Source organism: Bos mutus, chromosome 9, assembly GCF_027580195.1.
Source record: "Bos mutus isolate GX-2022 chromosome 9, NWIPB_WYAK_1.1, whole genome shotgun sequence".
Classification (NCBI taxonomy): domain Eukaryota; kingdom Metazoa; phylum Chordata; class Mammalia; order Artiodactyla; family Bovidae; genus Bos; species Bos mutus.
In genome coordinates this window covers 69117764-69137546 of record NC_091625.1, presented here as the reverse complement: position 1 = coordinate 69137546, position 19783 = coordinate 69117764, and the positions used below count along the sequence as shown (strand labels likewise).

General features: G+C 40.3%; 1 protein-coding gene across 9 annotated transcripts in view; it reads left to right on the top strand.

The window, feature by feature from the left end:
- Window positions 1-19783, top strand: part of EPB41L2 (erythrocyte membrane protein band 4.1 like 2) — a 210926-nt gene that overhangs the window by 176133 nt on the left and 15010 nt on the right. For 3 of the 9 annotated variants that reach the window (XM_070376666.1, XM_070376664.1, XM_070376665.1), the window contains exons 16-21: window positions 5063-5116; window positions 5326-5895; window positions 7750-7872; window positions 9693-9791; window positions 11449-11529; window positions 16105-16210. In XM_070376666.1, the coding sequence (XP_070232767.1) occupies window positions 5063-5116; window positions 5326-5895; window positions 7750-7872; window positions 9693-9791; window positions 11449-11529; window positions 16105-16209 (1032 nt within the window). In that variant the 3' untranslated portion in view covers window position 16210. The remainder of the gene's footprint in view (window positions 1-5062; window positions 5117-5325; window positions 5896-7749; window positions 7873-9692; window positions 9792-11448; window positions 11530-16104; window positions 16211-19783) is intronic. The other 6 variants (XM_070376670.1, XM_070376668.1, XM_070376667.1 and 3 more) reach the window with 4 other exon arrangements.

The window sequence follows — 19783 nt, the reverse complement described above, 5'->3', positions numbered from 1 at the left end:
GAATGTGTTTCCCTCCCACCTCATCTGATTTTGTTAATCAGTAGAGAGTATTACTCATCAGAACGTACACTGGGGGTGGTGGAGGAGGCAGAATAAGCAGAAGATGAAGCTTTGCGCTAAAAGGATTTGAGGTCTAGGTGAGATGAAATATTTTTGGAACGCCACAGATGTGAAAGATAACATCATAAAGTTAAACCAAGTAGCATCTTTATATACTTGAAAGATTAGTTTGAAATCTAAAGCAAATCAGACTCTGTATCAAATGATTATTTTAATACCATAATGCTTTGAAATATTATATAGTTTTGAAAATGTATCCTCCTGAGAAGTGAGTCAGATGACATCATTTGATCAATTTAAAGTGATGTCCTTACAGTAGGAAACTTTGGGATTTTGGTAAAGATGTTTTAACATTATATTTTCTGGATGTCATCATTTAGGAGTGTACAATATAAACCGTGTACAGTGAAAACTATCCATTATTGTAGAAGTTAACATTAAAATGATGTCATGTGAAATTTACATCTGGAATTCACCCACTCTTAAACTCCTAAATGGTTTATCTGCAATTGAAGTTATTGCTTTTTTCTTATTCTTCTCCTCTGTAGCACATGATAGAAAATGTGCACTTATTTGACACATGTATGGGTTGTTGTAACTGCAATCATCCATTCACCCAATAAACATTTTTTGACCACTTACAATGTACTTCCTCTCCCACTCCTCAACACATCATTACTATTAGTTGAAAGTTAAGTAAGTCTACTGGAGTATTTTGACTTTTAACAGAGTATCTTTTAAATTGCTATCTTTCTTCCAACTTCATTTTGCTACTTAATTTTTCAGAGTTTCTTGATTTTCTTTAAATTGCAGTCCTTAATAAAATGCAAAATAAAAATTATACATATGTATACTTTCTCCAGATTTCCAAATGTCTATAAGGGGTTTTATAGATTAAAAAAAATAATTGTTTCTTGTTTAGAAATCAATACATCAAACTTTCAAAATGACTTCAGTATATTATGAATGATTTTGAGAATAGGGCAGAAAATTTGAAATCAAATTACTTAGTCTTTAATAGGCAAATTGGGGCTTCCCTGGCAGCTCAGATGGTAAAGATGCCTACAATGCAGTTAGACCCAGGTTCAATCCCTGGGTCAGGAAGATCCCCTGGAGAAGGGAATGGCAGCCCACTCCAGTCTTCTTGCCTGAAGAATTCCATGGACAGAGGAGTCTGATGGGCTTCAGTCCATGGGGTTACAAAGAGTGGACATGACTGAGCGACAGGCATACATACATATAGGCTAATTATTATTATTAAATATTATTAATTTTTTGGTATAAATATATTCTCTTATATATTGTGAGAATTATGACATACTTGTATAGGGTTTCCCTGGTGGCCCAGACAGTAAAGAGCCTGTCTGCAGTGGAGGAGACCCAGGTTTGATCCCTGGGTCGGGAAGATGCCCTGGAGAAGGAAATGTAACCCACTCCAGTATTCTTGCCTGGAAAATCCCATGGATGGAGGAGCCTGGCAGGCTATACAGCCCATGGGGTTGCAAAGAGTCAGAAATGACTGAATGACTTCACTTTCTTTGAACTTGTATAAAATTTCTCTCAAGAGTCTAGTAGAGATTACACAGACTAGTTTTAAGGTACTTTTGGAGATATTTTATTGAATACTTAGATGCATGATACTTATTTAAATTCTCCAGTGATCTTTTACCTAGTAGGACACCATCTCCACCTATCTGACCCTAGGGATGATATAATTATGGAGACTGTTAATTCAGCTGAAATTGTCCAGAAGCTTTTTTCTCTCCTGACTATTGTAATTGCTTATGCACCTTGCTCTCCTCATCTCTGAAACAATTTAGCATGCTCTGCATCTCCTTGTAGCTACCATTCATCCCGGTTAGGGCACTGTCCCACGAAGCACCCCAGAGTGCCATTCATTCATTCATTCATTCGTCTCTGATCTCTGAGCTGTGGGGTTTGTTAGGACATATTATTGCACACATCTAACGTGAGAGGGAGCTACCTGATAATTCCTTACCATCGGTATTCTAGGTATAATATCTGAGATAGTCCCCAGCTTCCCTGTTGTACCCTCAGGCAGATTAGGGACCATCATTTAAGGGCTAGAAAGGCGAAGATTAAATTCACCTTAGTAGCTTTTCAGAGACAGATTTTTTTCACATTGCTTAGTGTTTACCCTCTGAGGTTTGTCTTCCTGTTTAGAATTTTTTCCTTTACCCATTTCTTACTGAAAGAAAAAGAGACACTGTTTCTTTATTCCACAGCATATCTAGCATATCTGAGGGAACTTCAGTGGGTTACTGTCACAGTGCTTGTGGTATGGACAAAGAGGTATACGGAAGGGAGAGATCATAGGAGCTGAAATAGTTCGTGAAGGCCATACACAGAGCGTGGAGTGGACCTCAGAGTGACGACAGAATTGGCAAGGCCCAGAGTGCCTAGTTAAGAGCGTTGGAGGCAGGGGTTAGGGACATAAGGTCTAACACTGAAATAAGTGTAGCAAGTGGAGGGGCCCCGGAAGAGGCTGTTATATTCAGAAAGGCCCATGCCCAGAAGCTCCCTCAAGATTATATGAAGTAGCGTTTGATGGGCAGGTGGGTCAGTCATGCTCAGCTTGTGATAAAGTTTCAGTGAGAAACCAGAGAGTTTAGTGCATTTCTGAAGGTTAGCGCTATGAACAACCCTCAAACAGGGTGGAAAGCCAGCATTCAGGCAAATGGCCACAGATGCCTGCTGCAGCATCTTTAGAATCCTTGCCTTTCTTTCAATGTATGCTGCTCTGTGATTCTTTCTTGCCTAACCTTCCCTTTCTTTCAATAGGTCACCGCTGTCTGTTCTGACTCATTGCTAATTCTTTGCTCTTCCTTTTCTGACCTCTCCAGAGCCTAGAAGAGGAGATAACATCCATTTTGTTTAGTGAAAAGGGCTTTTCTGATAGCATGAAGGCCTCCTTCAGCTCAGCCACCACTTGGACAGCAGAGGGCACTGTTGTGAACTCTAATGCACCTTCTGAAAAGCTTTCCTCGCCCTTCTCACGGTTGCCTGAGGTGCATTTTGATTTGTTTCCCATTTTTTAAAAGTCACATTTAAGAGTGATTTTTATTTTTTGAGTATTAAGGAACCCTTTCCTCCAGTGCTTTCATTGGTGAAATTAACTCTTCCTGGGAGAAACATTCAAGAAATAATGAGTGAATTTGAACACGAGGAAAAGATACCGATTGGATGTTTCTCTTGCTTTCTATTCTCCCCTCTCCAGTCTGCCTAAATTGAGAGAATCATTTAAACCAGTCACAAAGGTACAGAGTCTGGGGTGTTATGTGGAGGGAAACCCTCAACCACGTAGAAGCTAAAGCATTTTTTGCAGAAGTTTTCAAAGCCAAAATGTCTTTTAAACATCTTCAGATGGCTTATTATTTTAAAAATTCTGCTCATAGGGAAAAAGTTGAAGTGCTTGCCATAGTCAGTTTTGATTTTGGGGGGAATGACCCCTAAGGGATTCCCTGAACTTGGGCAGAATCCATCTGGCCATTTGAGGTTCAGTAATAAAAGTAATAATAGTGAAATATCTCCTTTAGAAATGTTCTGATCACTGGATATCTTTATTTATAAAGAAGTTTGTAAGGAGTTACAGTTGAATGTTGCCTAAGTAGCACAGTCTATTTAGAGGTTTCCAGTTTAACATGCGAAACCTCAGCTTTTCTGTCAGTGACATGATTTACATGGTATTAATGTTGAGCTTTGAAAATGTTCCCTTACCATACATGTAAGAATAACAGTGCAGGTCAAAGATGGTCTGTGAGTATATGTTGATAGGTAACCTTTTAGGATCTATTGCTCATGGTTTTCCATGTTGCTGGAGCAGATAAACATGAGCTTGTGTTATTTACTGTAGGAAGCAGCTCCAGTCCAGTTAGTGTCTTGGCAGCTTCACAGTGTGGTTGTTTCTGCCCAGAGGGTTCAGAGGTGCAGTGCTCTTCATTCAGCACTGAGATACCTTCCTAAATAAGTAGGGCTACTGTCTCTAGCTGAATTTGTAAAGTCAGAGCACAAAGCATTAGTGCTACTGGAATGCCAAAAACTTGGCTAGGAATTATTTGTATCAGTATAAATTACCTTTTCAAAAAATAAGGAAAATTTTAATCTTTAAAAACAGATTGCTTTTAAAGAAAGTTTCTACCCTGAGTATCAATTCTGTAGTATAGCAAGTTATATTTCTAATGTATATGATCTTCAAGCATTTATTTGAACATTTAGGTGCTGTACTTAGCGAAAGTAAATTTACACCCCCAAAGTAGATATCTGTAGGGGGTCAGCAATGAGCATCTCAAATAATAAACTTGGTTCATTTCAATTTTCAAATGGAGGAGCTAAATTCTAAGCGAAAACACTTGGAGCCATCACTGACACCCACCCTAATGTTATAATATCCCTTTTTGCTAATCTATAACACAGTTTGGGATGCTAATAACCATTTCTGAAATGGCAACACTTTTGTGTTAATAACTATCTGAGACCAACTATAATTTTGCCAATTAAAACTGACTTTTAAATAAGCCAGCAAAATATAAAAATATCATCTTATTGATAATTCATTTAGGAATCATGTTCAGGCCATGCTGTGGTGTTTTTTTTTTTCCCCTCAAGTCTGATTAAAATCAAGCTGTCAATAGATTTTAAAAGTCTTAACATATAAACTTTAAAATAATGAGTAAGCTTTGGTATAATTCCATTCCCCACCCCCACCCCTCCCCCACACCTTTTCAACAGGAAGGAGCTTATAGATCTAAGTATAATAAAAGCATTTCATTTCTTTGGGAGGATGCTGGCTATTTTTGTGTTTTTGTTTCCTTCCCTAAGCTTCTTGCATTTGTCTGGATTGTCCTTCACGTGACCTTGAACAAAAGGCTTTTAAAGCTGTTGATTCTTGCTGCTCTGCTTTGCAGTGTCAGATGTTTGTCTTGGTGGGTGTCGAGGTAAACCTTTATTGATTTTGTGTCCTCGGTTGCTTTTTGTTCCGCAGAGACGTGCTCCTGAGTCCGAAGGGCCTTGCGCCGGAGCCACTGATGCTGTTAAGGTTCTCCCCTTTACCATGTTAACACCATTGCTCGACGTTTCCAATCCTGCTCACGTTTCCCCCCCGCTTCCCTTTCAGTCCGCCATCATCATCATCATCTTTGCTTTTCTCCATGACATGAAACCTGCCATCGGTTAATTTGGGTTGCCGTCGTTTTTGATTTATTCATCTATTTTTGTTTCCCCTCATCCATTTTTGTTTCTGTGCAGAGTTCACTTGAGACTCTGAATGTAGTGGAGGAGAAGAAGCAGGCAGAGGTTGGGAAAGACGAAAGAGTAATCCCCGAAGAAATGAACGGTAAAGAGCTGTCCCCTGGGCGTGGTCCTGGGGAGATGCGGAAGGTGGAGCCAGGGACGCAGAAAGACTCCACCTCCCTGTCTTCTGAGAGCAGCAGCAGCAGCAGCGAGAGCGAGGAGGAGGAGGACGTGGGGGAGTACCGGCCCCACCACCGGGTGACTGAGGGCACCATCAGGGAGGAGCAGGAGGAGGACGAAGAGGAGGTGGAGGAGGCACCCGGCCAAGCAGCCAAGGTAGTAGACAGGGAGGACCCAGTGCCAGCAGCCAGCCCAGTCACACACGCAGGGGCCAGTGTCGGCCCAGTAGAAACAGTGCCCCAGGAAAAGGTAGTGGCCCCCCAGATCCCTGCTGAGAAGAGTGTAAACGAAGGCGCTGTTAAGCAAGACACCGGCGAAGAAACAGAGGAGGAGCCGCAGAAGGTTAACGGAGAGGTGGCTCATGTTGACACTGATGTTTTGCCACAGATTATTTGTTGTTCAGAGGTAAATGGGAGCTCAACTCTAGAGCTGTTTCTCAGGTGGAGAGCACCTGCCTCTCCTCCTCCTGTCCTCCCCGTTCTCCTTCAGCTTTTCCGACAAGATTCTGAATTTGATCTCTTCAGGGAGGAAGGGGGATGGCCCTGCTCTGTCGATTTTTCTGCCCTCTGGGGTCACAGTTTCTGGCATCTTTACTGCAACTGGATCTCCTGATTGATAGAGTAAACTTTCCGACAGCAGCCACTTCGTTTTTTTTTTTTCTCATTTCATACTGAAATTTTTCTTTGCACGTTTTCAGATTTTTTTCAAGGCTTATCTTTAAGTTGCACTGCCTCCTCATACTAAATGCCTGAATTCTGTTCATTAGGAAATTGTGTGTGTATTGTTGAAAAATGATCAGTGTGAGTGTTGCTGGTGTCACGACTGGGTTTGACCTTCTGGCTCATTCTCTCTTCAATATAAGATTTTCAGGAATGGCAGCAGGCTCCTATTACCGTGGTGCTCAGAATTCAGCATCTAGCAATGATGAAAACGTTATTTCTTGAATACCACTGGCATTTCAGGTTTTAGATTCCAGGGATTGTACGGTCTGGTCAAGGGACTTAGCTTTCCTTCTGGGCAGTGAAAAGCTAAGCAGAGGATACCCTTTGCTTTGCATTCTGTCCTTTAGTCAATTCTGGATTATTTGCAAGTTTGGTTATATGTTTTGTGACTTGTCTCGATCAAGCATGAGGCTTTCCCTTTTTTCTCTTCAAGAAACAGAACTTTCCACACTCCTCTGAGATAAAGTCTTGGCCATTTAGATGCAGGGTTCCTGATTTGGGAGTTAAAGTTATGCTGAGGAAAGATTTACTTCTATGTGAATGTTCCTCGATTCTAAAGTTAAATGCCGAAAGTAGGGGGTTTTCCATGTTTGCTCTCATTCATGGGGTGGAAAATTTTGAACTGACTTTGTCTTGAAATAATTAACTGGATTTATGTTACTTTTAAATTTCTGATTTCACTTCAGCAGATGACATTTTGAAAGTCTTTGAATGCTTTGAACTATTGCTTTCTGCAGAGATTTCCTCTTTAAATTATTACACTTGGGAATTTTCTCTCAAGGAAAGCACTCTAGTGTTTTGGTAGCAGTATAGTCTGTATTAAGCATACATGCTCGGCAGACTCCAGTGTTAACAGCCTGTGACCCTCTGTTTGGATGTTTTAAATAGTTCAGAGCATTAATGCATCAGTGGTGGAGTAACTCTAGAGATGTATCACATTTTAACTTATGTAATACAGAAGAAACACTGCAAGATTTAGATGAGTATAACTGAAAACAATGCTGCTTGAAGATATTCTTTCTGAAAGTGAAATCTCTGTATCAGCAGGGCAGCAAGGGCTTTTTGGGGACAGAGTGCTGCTTAGTCTACCGACCGGGTGTGCCAATTAAAGACCATGAGCCTTCACACAGACCATGTGGTTCTTTAAACTGTAATAAAAACAGAGGCAGGTCACTTCTCATCATTAATTCTGTTTTGTTTTCTTTTCAATTTGATCACTACTTGCTTAAAGCTAAAGTTTCTATATCACTGTACGCCAGGCTTGACACGTAAGTAATTTGGGACCGTCGTAATTGGAAACCTACCACAATTTCAGGAGCCATTATGCTAGCTTATTCTTCATATATATATCTATACACATATATATGATTTTGAAGGAAAGTGTTTTTCTTTTGTGTCATTCTTATTATTTCCTTTTGCTCTTTTCATTTGTGTATGAGTGTGTGTTTGGATATATTTCAGTTATTTTTGAAGGCTCCATTAAGCACATTTATTTTATTACCTCTAGAATTTATGTTTCCCTTCCTTTTCACTTCAGCCACCAGTGGTAAAAACAGAGATGGTAACAATTTCTGATGCCTCACAAAGGACAGAAATCTCCACCAAGGAAGTCCCTATTGTCCAAACGGAGACCAAAACCATCACATATGAGTCTCCACAGGTACAAAAGCTCTAGACTTGGACAGTTTGAGTTCTTTTTTACTTTGTTTCTGTTTTCATTCTGTCTGCTCCTAGTTTACATTTCTGACTTTGACATAGCTTTTTATATTTTCATTTTGTAACTGTACTTTAGCCACATACCATGCTGCAATTGAATTGCTGACCCAGTAATTATGGGGTAAGAGTATATGTGATTTTTTTAGGACAGGCTGTACCAGTGTTGCTCTTATTATTCTTATAAACCATTTCTGGCTTGATATATCCAGGAATGTTTATGTATACTTGGGGAATACATCATCTTACAAAGTTGATTGGATCTGATGTAATTTGTGGATTCATAGAATTAGGCTTTTATCCCTGCCACCCTCCCACCCCTGACTTCATGAAGACAGAGCCAATCAACTCACTTTTGTTTGCGTATTCACGTACACATCTGTGCTTCTCCTCACAGTTGATTATTTTCTGAAAACATATGTCGCCATTCTTACATAAATATGATACTGTGCGTCTAAATATCACATTTGTGTGTTTGATTTTTGGTATTCACACATTGATTCTGTAACGATTTGAAGTAAGAATTAAGATATTTAACCTTAAGAGTAACGAAAAGGGGGAAATAGTCATCATTTGAAAGTGGAACCATTTAGAAACCCAGACAACTCTTTTCTCAACTGAGAAATTTAGTGTTCTAGAAGGTACCATCCTAGAGGATTGCAGATTATTGTCCTCTCAAAATATTTTTTTCCAAGCTGTAATGCATTTATGTGTGAAACAGTCTTTAAAATTTTTTTTTTAAGATATGCTCTCTGTAAATGTGCATAGATTCCCCTATAAGCACAACTAGGTTTCTTACGAATGGGTGTGGTGGGAGAGCCTATATTCATGTGTTTCTATTGTGGTAAGTGCCCTTGTAAAGAAATACAGGAACATGACCTAACCTCGAAAGATTTCCTCCTAACTTATAGTAAGAAAGACTCTGAACCTTCCAGTTATTTCCTGTGTCAGTTTCAGGAAACTGGAGACAAATATGTTTGGTGGTCTTAGCATAAACTTGTAGGCCATTAATGTGCTTCATTATTTCCCCTAGTAAACTCTAGAATTTTCTAGTATCAAAGCAAAGAAGTTAAACCATATATAGACATATGTATATGTCCATATATGTATCTGTATCTGTGTATCTATGTATATGTATCTATATACATATATATATAAGATTTATGTATGAGCGATATATGCACACACACACATAGAGTGCATGCGCAGGTGTGCATGTGTGCCATATGCATTGTAGCTGTGTATATGCACAAACTATTACAGGAACAGTGTCATTTAAAAAAGAAATCTAAAGATAAGCAATTAACCAAATCACTTAAGCTTAGTCTATGCTAGGCAGGCTCTGTTGCTTAGTAATATGAGAAAACATTTATTTTTACCCACCTGTGCTTAAAAACAACAAAGCCAGTACTTCTGGTCACTGTGGAAACTTCTCTGCTTGGTTCTCTGGTTTCTTCTTCTAGATTCTGCAAATGGCCCTCAGTCAGATTTTCTCATGACTCCCCTGTCGTTCTCAGTCCCATCTTCTACTTCCATTCTTTTTTCTCTCTGCTCATGCATGTGCATTTAATCCTTCCCTTTACTCTTTAAATGCTAGCCAATCTATGATCAGTAAATCACCATTACAAACATGCAGGGGATTGGCAGCTAGCATTTTCTGCCAACTGCATAAATCTTAAAAGATGAGTGTTTGACGGGGAGGGGTCTTCTCTGAAAACAGAACGGAAGTTAAGCATTACTTTGTATTTTCCCCCTAAATCTCCAAAGATTGATGGCGGGGCTGGTGGTGACTCAGGCACGTTACTGACCGCACAGACCATCACATCTGAGTCCGTGTCGACAACAACAACCACACACATCACCAAGGTAAAGCAATCCAGAGAATGTACATTGCCAACAAAATCTTTTCTGAATTGTTTCTTTGTTCCTATTCACTCTTCAAATGTTTACACACAGTGCTCTGGAATAAACATGCATAGATTTAAAGTATGCAAGAAATTGGGCTCCACTGACATTTGTATTTAAACCAAATTGCAAATTTGTAAAGTACATGGGGTAAAAATATGTTCAAAATAGCTATACCTGAGAGAGCTATAAGAGCAGAAGAAACTTAATAAAATATAAGCATAGGTTTGGTAAGTACCAGTTAGCTCTCCTGACTGAAGCAAATGAGTGGAGACCACCATTGGAAATTTTCACCAACTTATTCAAATAATGTAAGTTTCCCCCGTTGATTTAAGGTTCTAGTATGTGGATTTGGGGCATTTTTTCCAGATCATTCTCTTAAGCGTTTAACGTGTGATGACCAGTGATTCTTAAAATGTGGTCTCTGCACTGGCAGCAACGGTCTCATCCAGGGGCTTGCTAGCAGTGTGAATACTGTGGCCCCGGTCCAGATCTTCTAAACCCCAGGAGTGTTTAGGAAGCCCTCCAAGTGATTCCAGTGTATGCTGTGGTCACCACATTTCTAACCAAGCATTATTTTCCAGTAATGCCTGCTGCTTCTACTAGAGACTGAAGGTCCCAAATGTATCCCTTTTGCCCTCCTCACTCAATATTTCAACAACAAAAAAAACTTTGTAAATTAAAAAAGTCCCCCAAATGCATGATGGTATTGGTGTTCATTTTAAAGTGTATCTAGCTGTTAAAACCTAATGATCTCTGTGGTCAGCCCTGTGTCTTATACTTAGGTGTACTCACCCGTGACTGTGTAAATTTATCAGTGTTGTAGAGGTTGGGTCTGTGCTTTCTCAGGACTGTGCTATTTACTGATGGTTTAGAGTGTCAGAGCATATGATCTCTCAGCCTCTATCATGCCTGAGGCTCTGTCACCTTGCTCCAAGCCAGTGACTCTGTTCGGCAGTTTACCCAGAAGCTCCTGCTCCCGGGTCCCCTCCAGCCTTTGTTCAGCCACGTTCTGTGTTCATGTCACAACCACATGCGGAATCAAATCAAACATTGGATGGAAGTCTTTCTATCACCCTCACCCATCTTACATATCTTAAAGCAAATCCAAGTTCTCTTTCTGTTATTGCACTAAACTAAATGAACAAAATTGCTATGGATTTGTATGAAGCCAGTAGAACAATCAGAGCTATAACATCAAGCAATTTTCCAAACCTAACTAAACCAGATGTCTAAATGATTAGGAGTCCCTGTAAAGTCTACATAAAGCAAACAACTATTTCTTCCCTGCTTGCTTCTTTTCAAAATAATGGCCAATGGGAAATGAAGAAACTCAGGAAACTGTACTGAAATGTTCCAGTGGAACTGTTTGGATTAAATGACATCTATTGCATCCTGATCTCACCTGAATTATGCTGAGAGAGCTTTTAAGGTTGCTTTCAAATTGGATGATAGAATTCTACATTGAGCGTATAAATAAAGACATTTCTGGAGCATCAGTGTTCCCCACTCAGTGTCAATTGCCTAATGATTATCAGAAGGTCTAGGTGTGCTCCATTTTGTGTAAACATGTTTTAGTGATTGCTAACCCCCCTCCCTTTTCCTTTATGACCTCTAGACTGTAAAAGGTGGAATATCTGAAACAAGAATTGAGAAACGCATCGTGATCACAGGAGATGCAGATATTGATCATGACCAGGTAAAGATCAGAGTATCTGCTTCTTTGACCATGCTTATTTTCTGAGTTTCTGTTATGTCACATTCCTGTGTCACATCCCTTCTCCCAGTACCTCCTGGATGAATCCACCTCCTAAGCTTGGCATAAGGACACCTCACAGCCTAGACACAGCCTGTCCTTTCAGCCTTCCTAACACTGAATTGCATAAAACATGGGTTGCTTTTTCATTTCCCACTAGCTTTACACACACCTTTGAGTCTAAATATTAAAAAATTTTGGCAACCTTCAGGCATTCATGTGCGCCTGATTTAACGGTAAGTCACCAGTTATAAGAAAATAAATGGCATTTTCATGACCTTGGCTTCAAAAAATAAGGAAAGCTGCTAAGTTTGACTTATGCCTGTCTTTAGGAACTTATCAAACACTTTTTAATAGCATTAGAAAAGTTGGGCTGTTTACCTCTAGGTGTTTTCCTCTAGTCATTACCATTATTGAGGGGTAGGAGAAGGTAATATAAGGTCTCTTACAAAGTAAAAATTTACATGTACTCAGAAAAGACTTTTTAAAAGAATCATAGTGCTTCCGTTCTATTGTTGAGCAGAATGCATGCTTTTAAAAAGCAGGCAGTCAATGGAACCACTGTGACTTGGAGAGTTGTTTTAATTTTAGACTGCAGTGCCAAGTGGTTTTGAGAATTTTTTGTCTTATTATATTCTGAGTGATTTTTATCTCAACTTTAGAGGAGACCAAGCTTTTTTCCTTTTACAATAATTTGAGGAAAAGGAAATGTTCAATTGGCCATCTCAGTTGAGAAGTAGGAACAAATGATAGTTAACCCAGCTTTGAACACTATTGGACTTGGGAAAGAGCATTTTAGAGAACAAAATTTCTTGTTTAAGAAGGGCTCACTGTATGTGGCAAAAGAGGAGTAGGTTTTCTTCTATGCCTAGAAAGAAAATTATTCTTTTTTTAAAAACTACTGTATACATAATTTTACTTACATATTTCCTAATGTATTTTTTAAAATCCATGAGAGTTCTTAGAGGCCCTGACTCTTATTTTGACTTAGTAGTGGGGATTCCTTGTATATGACCGTATATGTCTCTTCATTACTGGGAAGTGAATTACCTGTGTGGAGACCAAGCCTCTGGTTTCCTATATAGAGGACTAATTCTGCTTCTCTTCACTAGGATAGTGTTGAATTGCTCTGACCTTAAGTTTGAATAAACCCTGTGGTTAGTCTGTTTCCCCCTGGGACTCCTACTCAGCCTTTGCTGAATGTGTGCTGGGCAGGAGCCTGCATTCTTTGGCATGATGGAAGGTGGGAATCCGTGCCTTCTCTCAGCTTTTGTTTCTTCTGTGCTCTGTCTCCACTGAACTAGGCCTTTCAGGCTTTAAAATGCCACTTTTTCTCGTGATAGATTACTCTCAGGTTTTATTTTATGTGTGTTTCTTTGTCCTGTTTTAACTTGAAAACTAAAATCTAGATGATACTGCTTCTGAACAGCAGATATTAAAAACACAGCATGAAATGTCAGTTCCAAAATAACACACATTCCTAACTCTTCCATTAAAAAAGAGTCCTGATGATGCATCACAGCTTTAGATGTTGCTCTGAGGACACACACCTTGTGTGTATGATGTTCGGTTTTAGCCCATTTTAAAACAGAGGAGGGAGGGGGAAGGATAAATTAGGTCGGGATTAACACACACACATTACTTTATATAAACAGATAAACAACAAGGATCTGCTGTATAGCACAAGAACTATATTGTGTCTTGTAATAAGCAATCTGAAAATAAGAATCTGAAAAAGAATGGATATATATATCACTTTCTGTACATCTGAAACTAACACTAATAAGAATCTGAAAAAGAATGGATATATATATCACTTTCTGTACATCTGAAACTAACACAACATTGTAAACCAGCTAAAAAAAAAAAAAAAAAAACCCTGAAAATGAGGTCAGATATCCAAATGAAGAGAAATTTAGCCTTTTCATAACTTTTAATGAAAAAGTTAAAAGTTTTAAACTTTTTTGAGTAAATGTAATTGTGGCTTCTGCTGTGCTTGTTATCCAAAGCTCATGGTGTATTTGCTTTCCCCTTAAAGCCTGTGAATGAGACTGTGAAGCTATTTAAAAGTAAAGGAGGAAAATCACTTCCCTGGCAAAAACTGAGGTTGATCATGCAGTGACTTTCATGTCATTGGCACCTTTTTCAGTTCTTTGCCCACATTAGAAGAATTTTAATAGTGGAAGGAAATCCTTCATCTGAGCAAGATAGGAAAAAAAGGAATCTTTTTTTGTGTTGGCAAATGAAAGAGGCATGCTTCTATAGAAACTCGCTTTGCAAGTTCTACACCTGATGGCTCTCAGCTCTGAACCAGGGAGAGAGAAACAAGATGGCAGAGTTTCCTTTCTAATAAAATAACTTCTCAAATTGGCAATGTGATGTGATAGCTTTCTCAGTCTTGATTGTTGCTATAATACACTAACATTTTACAGTACTTTATTATATGTACTGATGTTATGGAAGGAAAGGAACTAAAGGAAGACTGATTTCAAATGCATTTGAAGATGATAATAGCAGTTTTCCATTTTCCATTCTTTTCAGCTAATTAAAGTGTGTTTCGTGTATTCCACTTTCTCTTGGGTATCATGTATATTTCCTCTTTAACAAGTGCACTGGTTTAATGTAGGCAGATCTTTGTGAAAGAAAGTGAAAGTGTTGGTTGCTCAGTTGCATCCGATTCTTTGCAATCCCATGGACTGAGGCCCTCCAGGCTTCTCTGTCCATGGAATTCTCCAAGAATACTGGAGTGGGTTGCCATTTCCTTCTCCAGGGGATCTTCCCGACCCAGGGATCAAACTTGGGTTTCCTGCATTGCAGACAGATTCTTTATCATCTGAGCCACTAGGGAAGCCCAGACAGACCTTTGTAATGAACATAAATTCAAAGTGTCTGAGAAGTTGGTTGTAGCCACGTTGGCCCCCATCAGAGTTGGCCTTTCTCAGATGGGATTCCACACCAGCCGGGAGTAGATCAGGTGTTCATTGTTGAGTCTCTCCCTTCCCTCTGCACAGGCACACAGACTTAGAGGCCCCCTGCTGTACTGGGTATCCTTCCCCATTCACATGGCAGTCGGCACACGGCAGCACTTTCTGTCCTGCTCTGAGACCAGGTCCCCACTTCACTCTCACCCTCCCAGCTGCCTGCTCTCCCCATGTGACAAGCAGCTGTGCTGCGGCTCAAATGGAAGCCTGATCCCCTTAGTTCTCTCTTGTCCCAACACAGGTGAGTTGCCAGAATTTGTTCCCCAGTATGAACTGAAGCACCTTCAAGTGCCTTCCAAGCTGAGTAAAAATTTGCAGAGTGAAAAACAATCTTTTGTTAGCTTTATCTTTCTTTGTGGACAGAGGCTCAGGGTTTTGTTCTGTAACCTTCCAGCTGACAGAAACAGTGTTGCAAACAAGAAATGCAGTTGTCCTTGAAGGCAGGTGACAGAGTCACAAGAAAATTCTGCTGCTTTTTTCAAAGGCCTGTTTTCCTGATGAGATACAACTCTCTCTCTCCTAGTAGGACTTCTTTTTTTGTTTTCCAGTTCTGTGCTAGAAGAGTACTGTTCTGTGTGGGTTTTCTTTTACTTTCTCCCTAAGACCTCTTTAAACACCTTTCCCTCTGAAAAATAGGATCTTTCCACTTTGTATATAATGTATATATACAGTTTACTTTCTGATCAAGCACAGAGAAACCTTGTCTGCGTTCTCATAGCCAGGTCTAGGAAAGAGCCCATGAAGCAATGGAATGGCAGCTCAGGTCCTTCTCGGCCCTGCAGCCCCCCAGGAGGATGGCCCTGAGAGAGCCCATTAATCTTTGCACCTTCGCTGTTTGCATGTAAAAGAGGGAGCCATATTTTCTTATCTAAAGATTAGTCTCTCTCTTTAGCTTTTAACTGATTGTTGTCATTGTTGCTTGCAGTGTTAATCGTTCTGTGTCCTGGAAGTTGATAGATATTTTTCCCACAACGTTCCTCAAGCAATTACTGAGAGCCTAAGAGGGAAAAGATGAGCTGAGCCTGGTCCTGTGCTGGGGGGCGTGTTGGGGGTGGGTGGGTGGGTGGGTGGGTAAGGCAACTAGATAACTACAAGTATCACTAGAATGTGGAGGGCAGACAGCATGCCGGAGGCTTTACCTCATTCCTTCAGTCCATACAGCAGGCCTTAACGTGATCTTTACAATCTCAGCGTCAGTGTCAGGTAATGGATGAAAGTTCTGAGGTCAGAGAAGATCTGTTTTCTCCATGTCTCATGCTGTCAATGCCAGGCTGGGTGGAATTCAGGGCCTGAGTGTTTCTCCTCCATGAATTGTTATCTGGAAATGGATGGGAGAAATGGGAAATCTGGGGAAATGAGATGGACTCTCTAAAATGAACAAGGAGGCCATTTCAGATCTTCTTGCTTCCTCAGATAAAGCAGTGAAAGCATCGCTTTTTGCTGGAGGCTGGAACGCAGGTGATGGGTATGCTCGTGCATTGCTACCCCGAAAAAGAACCTCTTTCTCTGCTCACCACGCTCTCTCCTGACCCTGCAGGCGCTGGCCCAGGCCATCAGGGAAGCCAGGGAGCAGCACCCCGACATGTCGGTCACGAGGGTGGTGGTGCACAAAGAAACCGAGTTGGAGGAGGGGGAAGAGTAAGGTAAGAGCCTGTCGCCTGTGCTGTGTCCCTGCTGAGTAATGCGAATGTTCACCTGCTCAGGTGACCTGCATTCAGTTAATTATAAACTCTGGGGATCAATGGGCATCATGTGGTGTTGATAACTGCCATGTGTCGAGAGCTGCTGATAGTCAACATTTATATGTTTCTGTCCTATTTTGTAAAGCACATTAGTATAAGTTATCTGAATGTTCACAGTGACCCTCTGAGAAAGACACTATTGCCATTGTTTAGATGAGGGACTTTTATTGTAGGGGCCCAAGGGCAAGATGAGTTAAGTCTTTTAAATGTGGACATTAAGAATAATTGTGTATCAGAGAAGGAACCATAAAGTGAAGGCTTACTTTGACTATAGAAATATGTACAATTTGAGCCAAACCAGCAAAAACAAAAGTAAAGGGTAAGTGATACAGTTCAGTATGCTTGGCAGAGAAAGGAACATATTGTCATTTATGTGTCATCAAAAAATGTCAACACTTAGGTGAAAAGGCCTTCCCTTGTGGCTCAGCTGGTAACGAATCTGCCTGCAATGTGGGAGACCCGGTTTGATCCCTGGGTTGGGAAGATCCCCTGGAGAAGGGAATGGCTATCCACTCCAGTATTCTGGCCTGGAGAATTCCATGGATTGTATAATCTATGGGGTCAGAAAGAGTTGGACACAACTGAGTGACTTTCACTTCACTCACTTAAGTTAAAAAAAAAAAAAGAGCAGAGGATTAAGCAAGTAAACCATGTAGAAACATAAGCAAAAAGTGTTTAGTCTCATTATTTCCTAAATCAGTACAAATGAAAAATTCACTTCTAAATGTGGCAAAGTTTATATTAGCGAGAGTTAGGGAGGTTGTGGGAGGGAAACTATACTTACGCTGGTGTATAAATTAGTAATATTTCCTGGAGGGCAGTTTGACAAAACCTTATATTAAACCTGCTTACCACTTGAACTACTGTGAGGAGTTTCTTAAATAATCAGGGATGTATACAAATACTTATCTTCAGGACTATCACATTTTTATATATGCTAGCAAGAAATTTGAAGCCATCTAAATGGCCAGCAGTAGGGAGTGGTTATACATTGTGCTGCTTCCATGTGATGACAAAAATGCATATTGCTGTTAAAAGCAGTGTTAAAGAATTCTTAAAAAAGGGGTAAGTGTTCCTAATTGTGTATGTATTAGGATTTTGAAAAACAGGTTTTATTATACAGCACATATAACTGAGATTGAATTTTTGTTTTTAAAGTGATCCATACACTGATCAATTGAGAGAGAGGTCCCCACAGGAAGGGCGTGTCACAGACCACGTCTTCCTCATCGTGGCAAGGCCAAATGTTCTCCCATCGCGGGAAGTGAGGGGTCCTACCAGAACACAGCCTCCCTTCTGACTTACTCATTTTTGCCAATGTGGTAGATAGATATGAAACGATGTACAACTTATGACATATAGTGACGTGTAACTTAATGCCATATAACTTTTTTGGTTTTACTGCTTCTGAATAGATTCTGAATACTAATCTTCTGTCAATTTTATGTGTTGCAAGAATCTTCAGGTTTGTGGTTTATCTTTTATTATTAATAGAGGTCAATATGTTAATATACTGAATGTAGCATTTAATATATTAATGTAATTGAGCCATCACACTTTCCTTTATGGCGTATGCTTTTTGCATACCCTGAGGTGTTAAAGATATTTTCAATTCAGAAATTTCAATGTTGCCTTTCATGAATCAGTCCTTAATCTATCTGAAATTTTTTCTGTGTGATTAGAAAACTGATTTGTTTGTAGCCAATGGTCCAGCCCTCTACTGAACAGCCGACCCTTGCCCCCATGTAGTCTGCAGGTCAGAGAGCAGGTTTTTTACAAGCGTGGGTGTGTTTCTGAGCACACTCATTTCCATCAGTCTGTGCCTACCCCTACTCCAGTGCCATATAGCTTTAAAATTAGAATTTATATCTGGTAGGATAACACCCCCCCAGTTCTTTTTCTTCAAGAATATCTTGGCTGTTCTGGATTATTCTTGGTACCTTGTATTCACTTGTGCAGTGAATACACTGCACACACACACACACACACACAGCCTTTGAAGTATGCCTGTCTCAGAGGTCATCTTTTATAAGCATCCTCGTTAAACAGATTTAGGCGGTTAAAGTATAAATTCACATGTAAGGTGGGTAAGCTAGACAAATTTAGGAAGATTCATTCAGTCATTGAAAAGATATTTAACAAGTGCCAAAAGGTGCTAGGGTAGCTTAGGCAGTGAGAGTTCGGATTGTCCATTGTTAGACAAGAGTCATGGTCCCCTTCCTTCGGAAGGGTCCACTCCAGGAGGGGAGGCATCAATATTAACAAATAAACAAAGTGTAATTGCATATCTCACAGATGCTCTGAAGGAAATAATATGAGGGAACAAAGTAGAGGGTTTGAACTGTTGCCAGATTAGGCAATTACTTGGGAAGCTCAGCTTTGAGTTGAAATCTGAAGGACAAATGAGAGCTACCTCAGTGTGTCTCAAAGTCATTTTAGCACCTCCATTCCCAACTGGCCACACCACTTGTTCCTGAACAATTTCCTTTGCTGATGACTGTCGGGGCTGGGAAGAATGTGTTTCCACTGCTTCAGCTACCCTCTGGCTGCCCTGCCAGAATCCCACAGAGGCAGCAGGTCAGTGGGGACAAAGAGCAAGACCAAGACAGTGTTTCAACATCAGAGAAGAAGAAAGTATTGTTTGTGATGTATTGGCCCCGTCTCCCTTTTCAGGTGTGAAAAGCTCTCCTCCTGATTTAACCTGACCTCTTCCTTTGGAGTAGTCTGACCTCTTGATCAAGCATTGAAAATGGGCTGTGGAGGATGGAAAGATGGTCAAAGAACAACATGCAGACAGAACTCCCAGTCTGCCTCCCCTAGCCGGACATTTGAGGCTGAGGAGCTAAATGCAGCTCCATGAACAAGAAAATACTTCAGAGGAGCACTTCCCTAAATCTTTGCATTGTTTTTATGTCCTCTTAAGGACTACTCTCCCTTACCATCTTATCCTAACTGCGTACTTATGAGGTTTCGGATAGATACACAATGTTACTGACCTTGTCTCCACTAGAATGATGTCCGAAAATGGTCCTAATGAGGAGGGAGAAGAACCCAGGCTTGGTGGGGTGATCTGTGTGGACTCAGAAAGAATGAGCCCCAGGAGGGGGAGCTCCCAATCCTGCTTCAGCTGGCACCATCAGCTCTGTGAACTCAGACTTCAAATGAGCCTCTCAGACTCCTTGAGTAATCATTGATGTAGGATGAAAAAGTGAATGACACCTCCTTTTTGCTGACAGCAGTGGATAGCCAAAGGATGAAATGATGGAGCTGTCTCTCATCTATTCACTCATTTTGTTCTCTCTGTTGTTGTTCATTATTCACATATGCTGGAAGGCTCGTTAGTGTTAACTGCTGTTTTACCATGGAGATTTCAAATCAAACAAGGTCTGCACTCACAGCAGAATAGTCTCAAGTTTTCTGATAGGTTCTGCACTGGATTTGGTGGGAACAGAGACAAGATCTCAGAATCAGGAT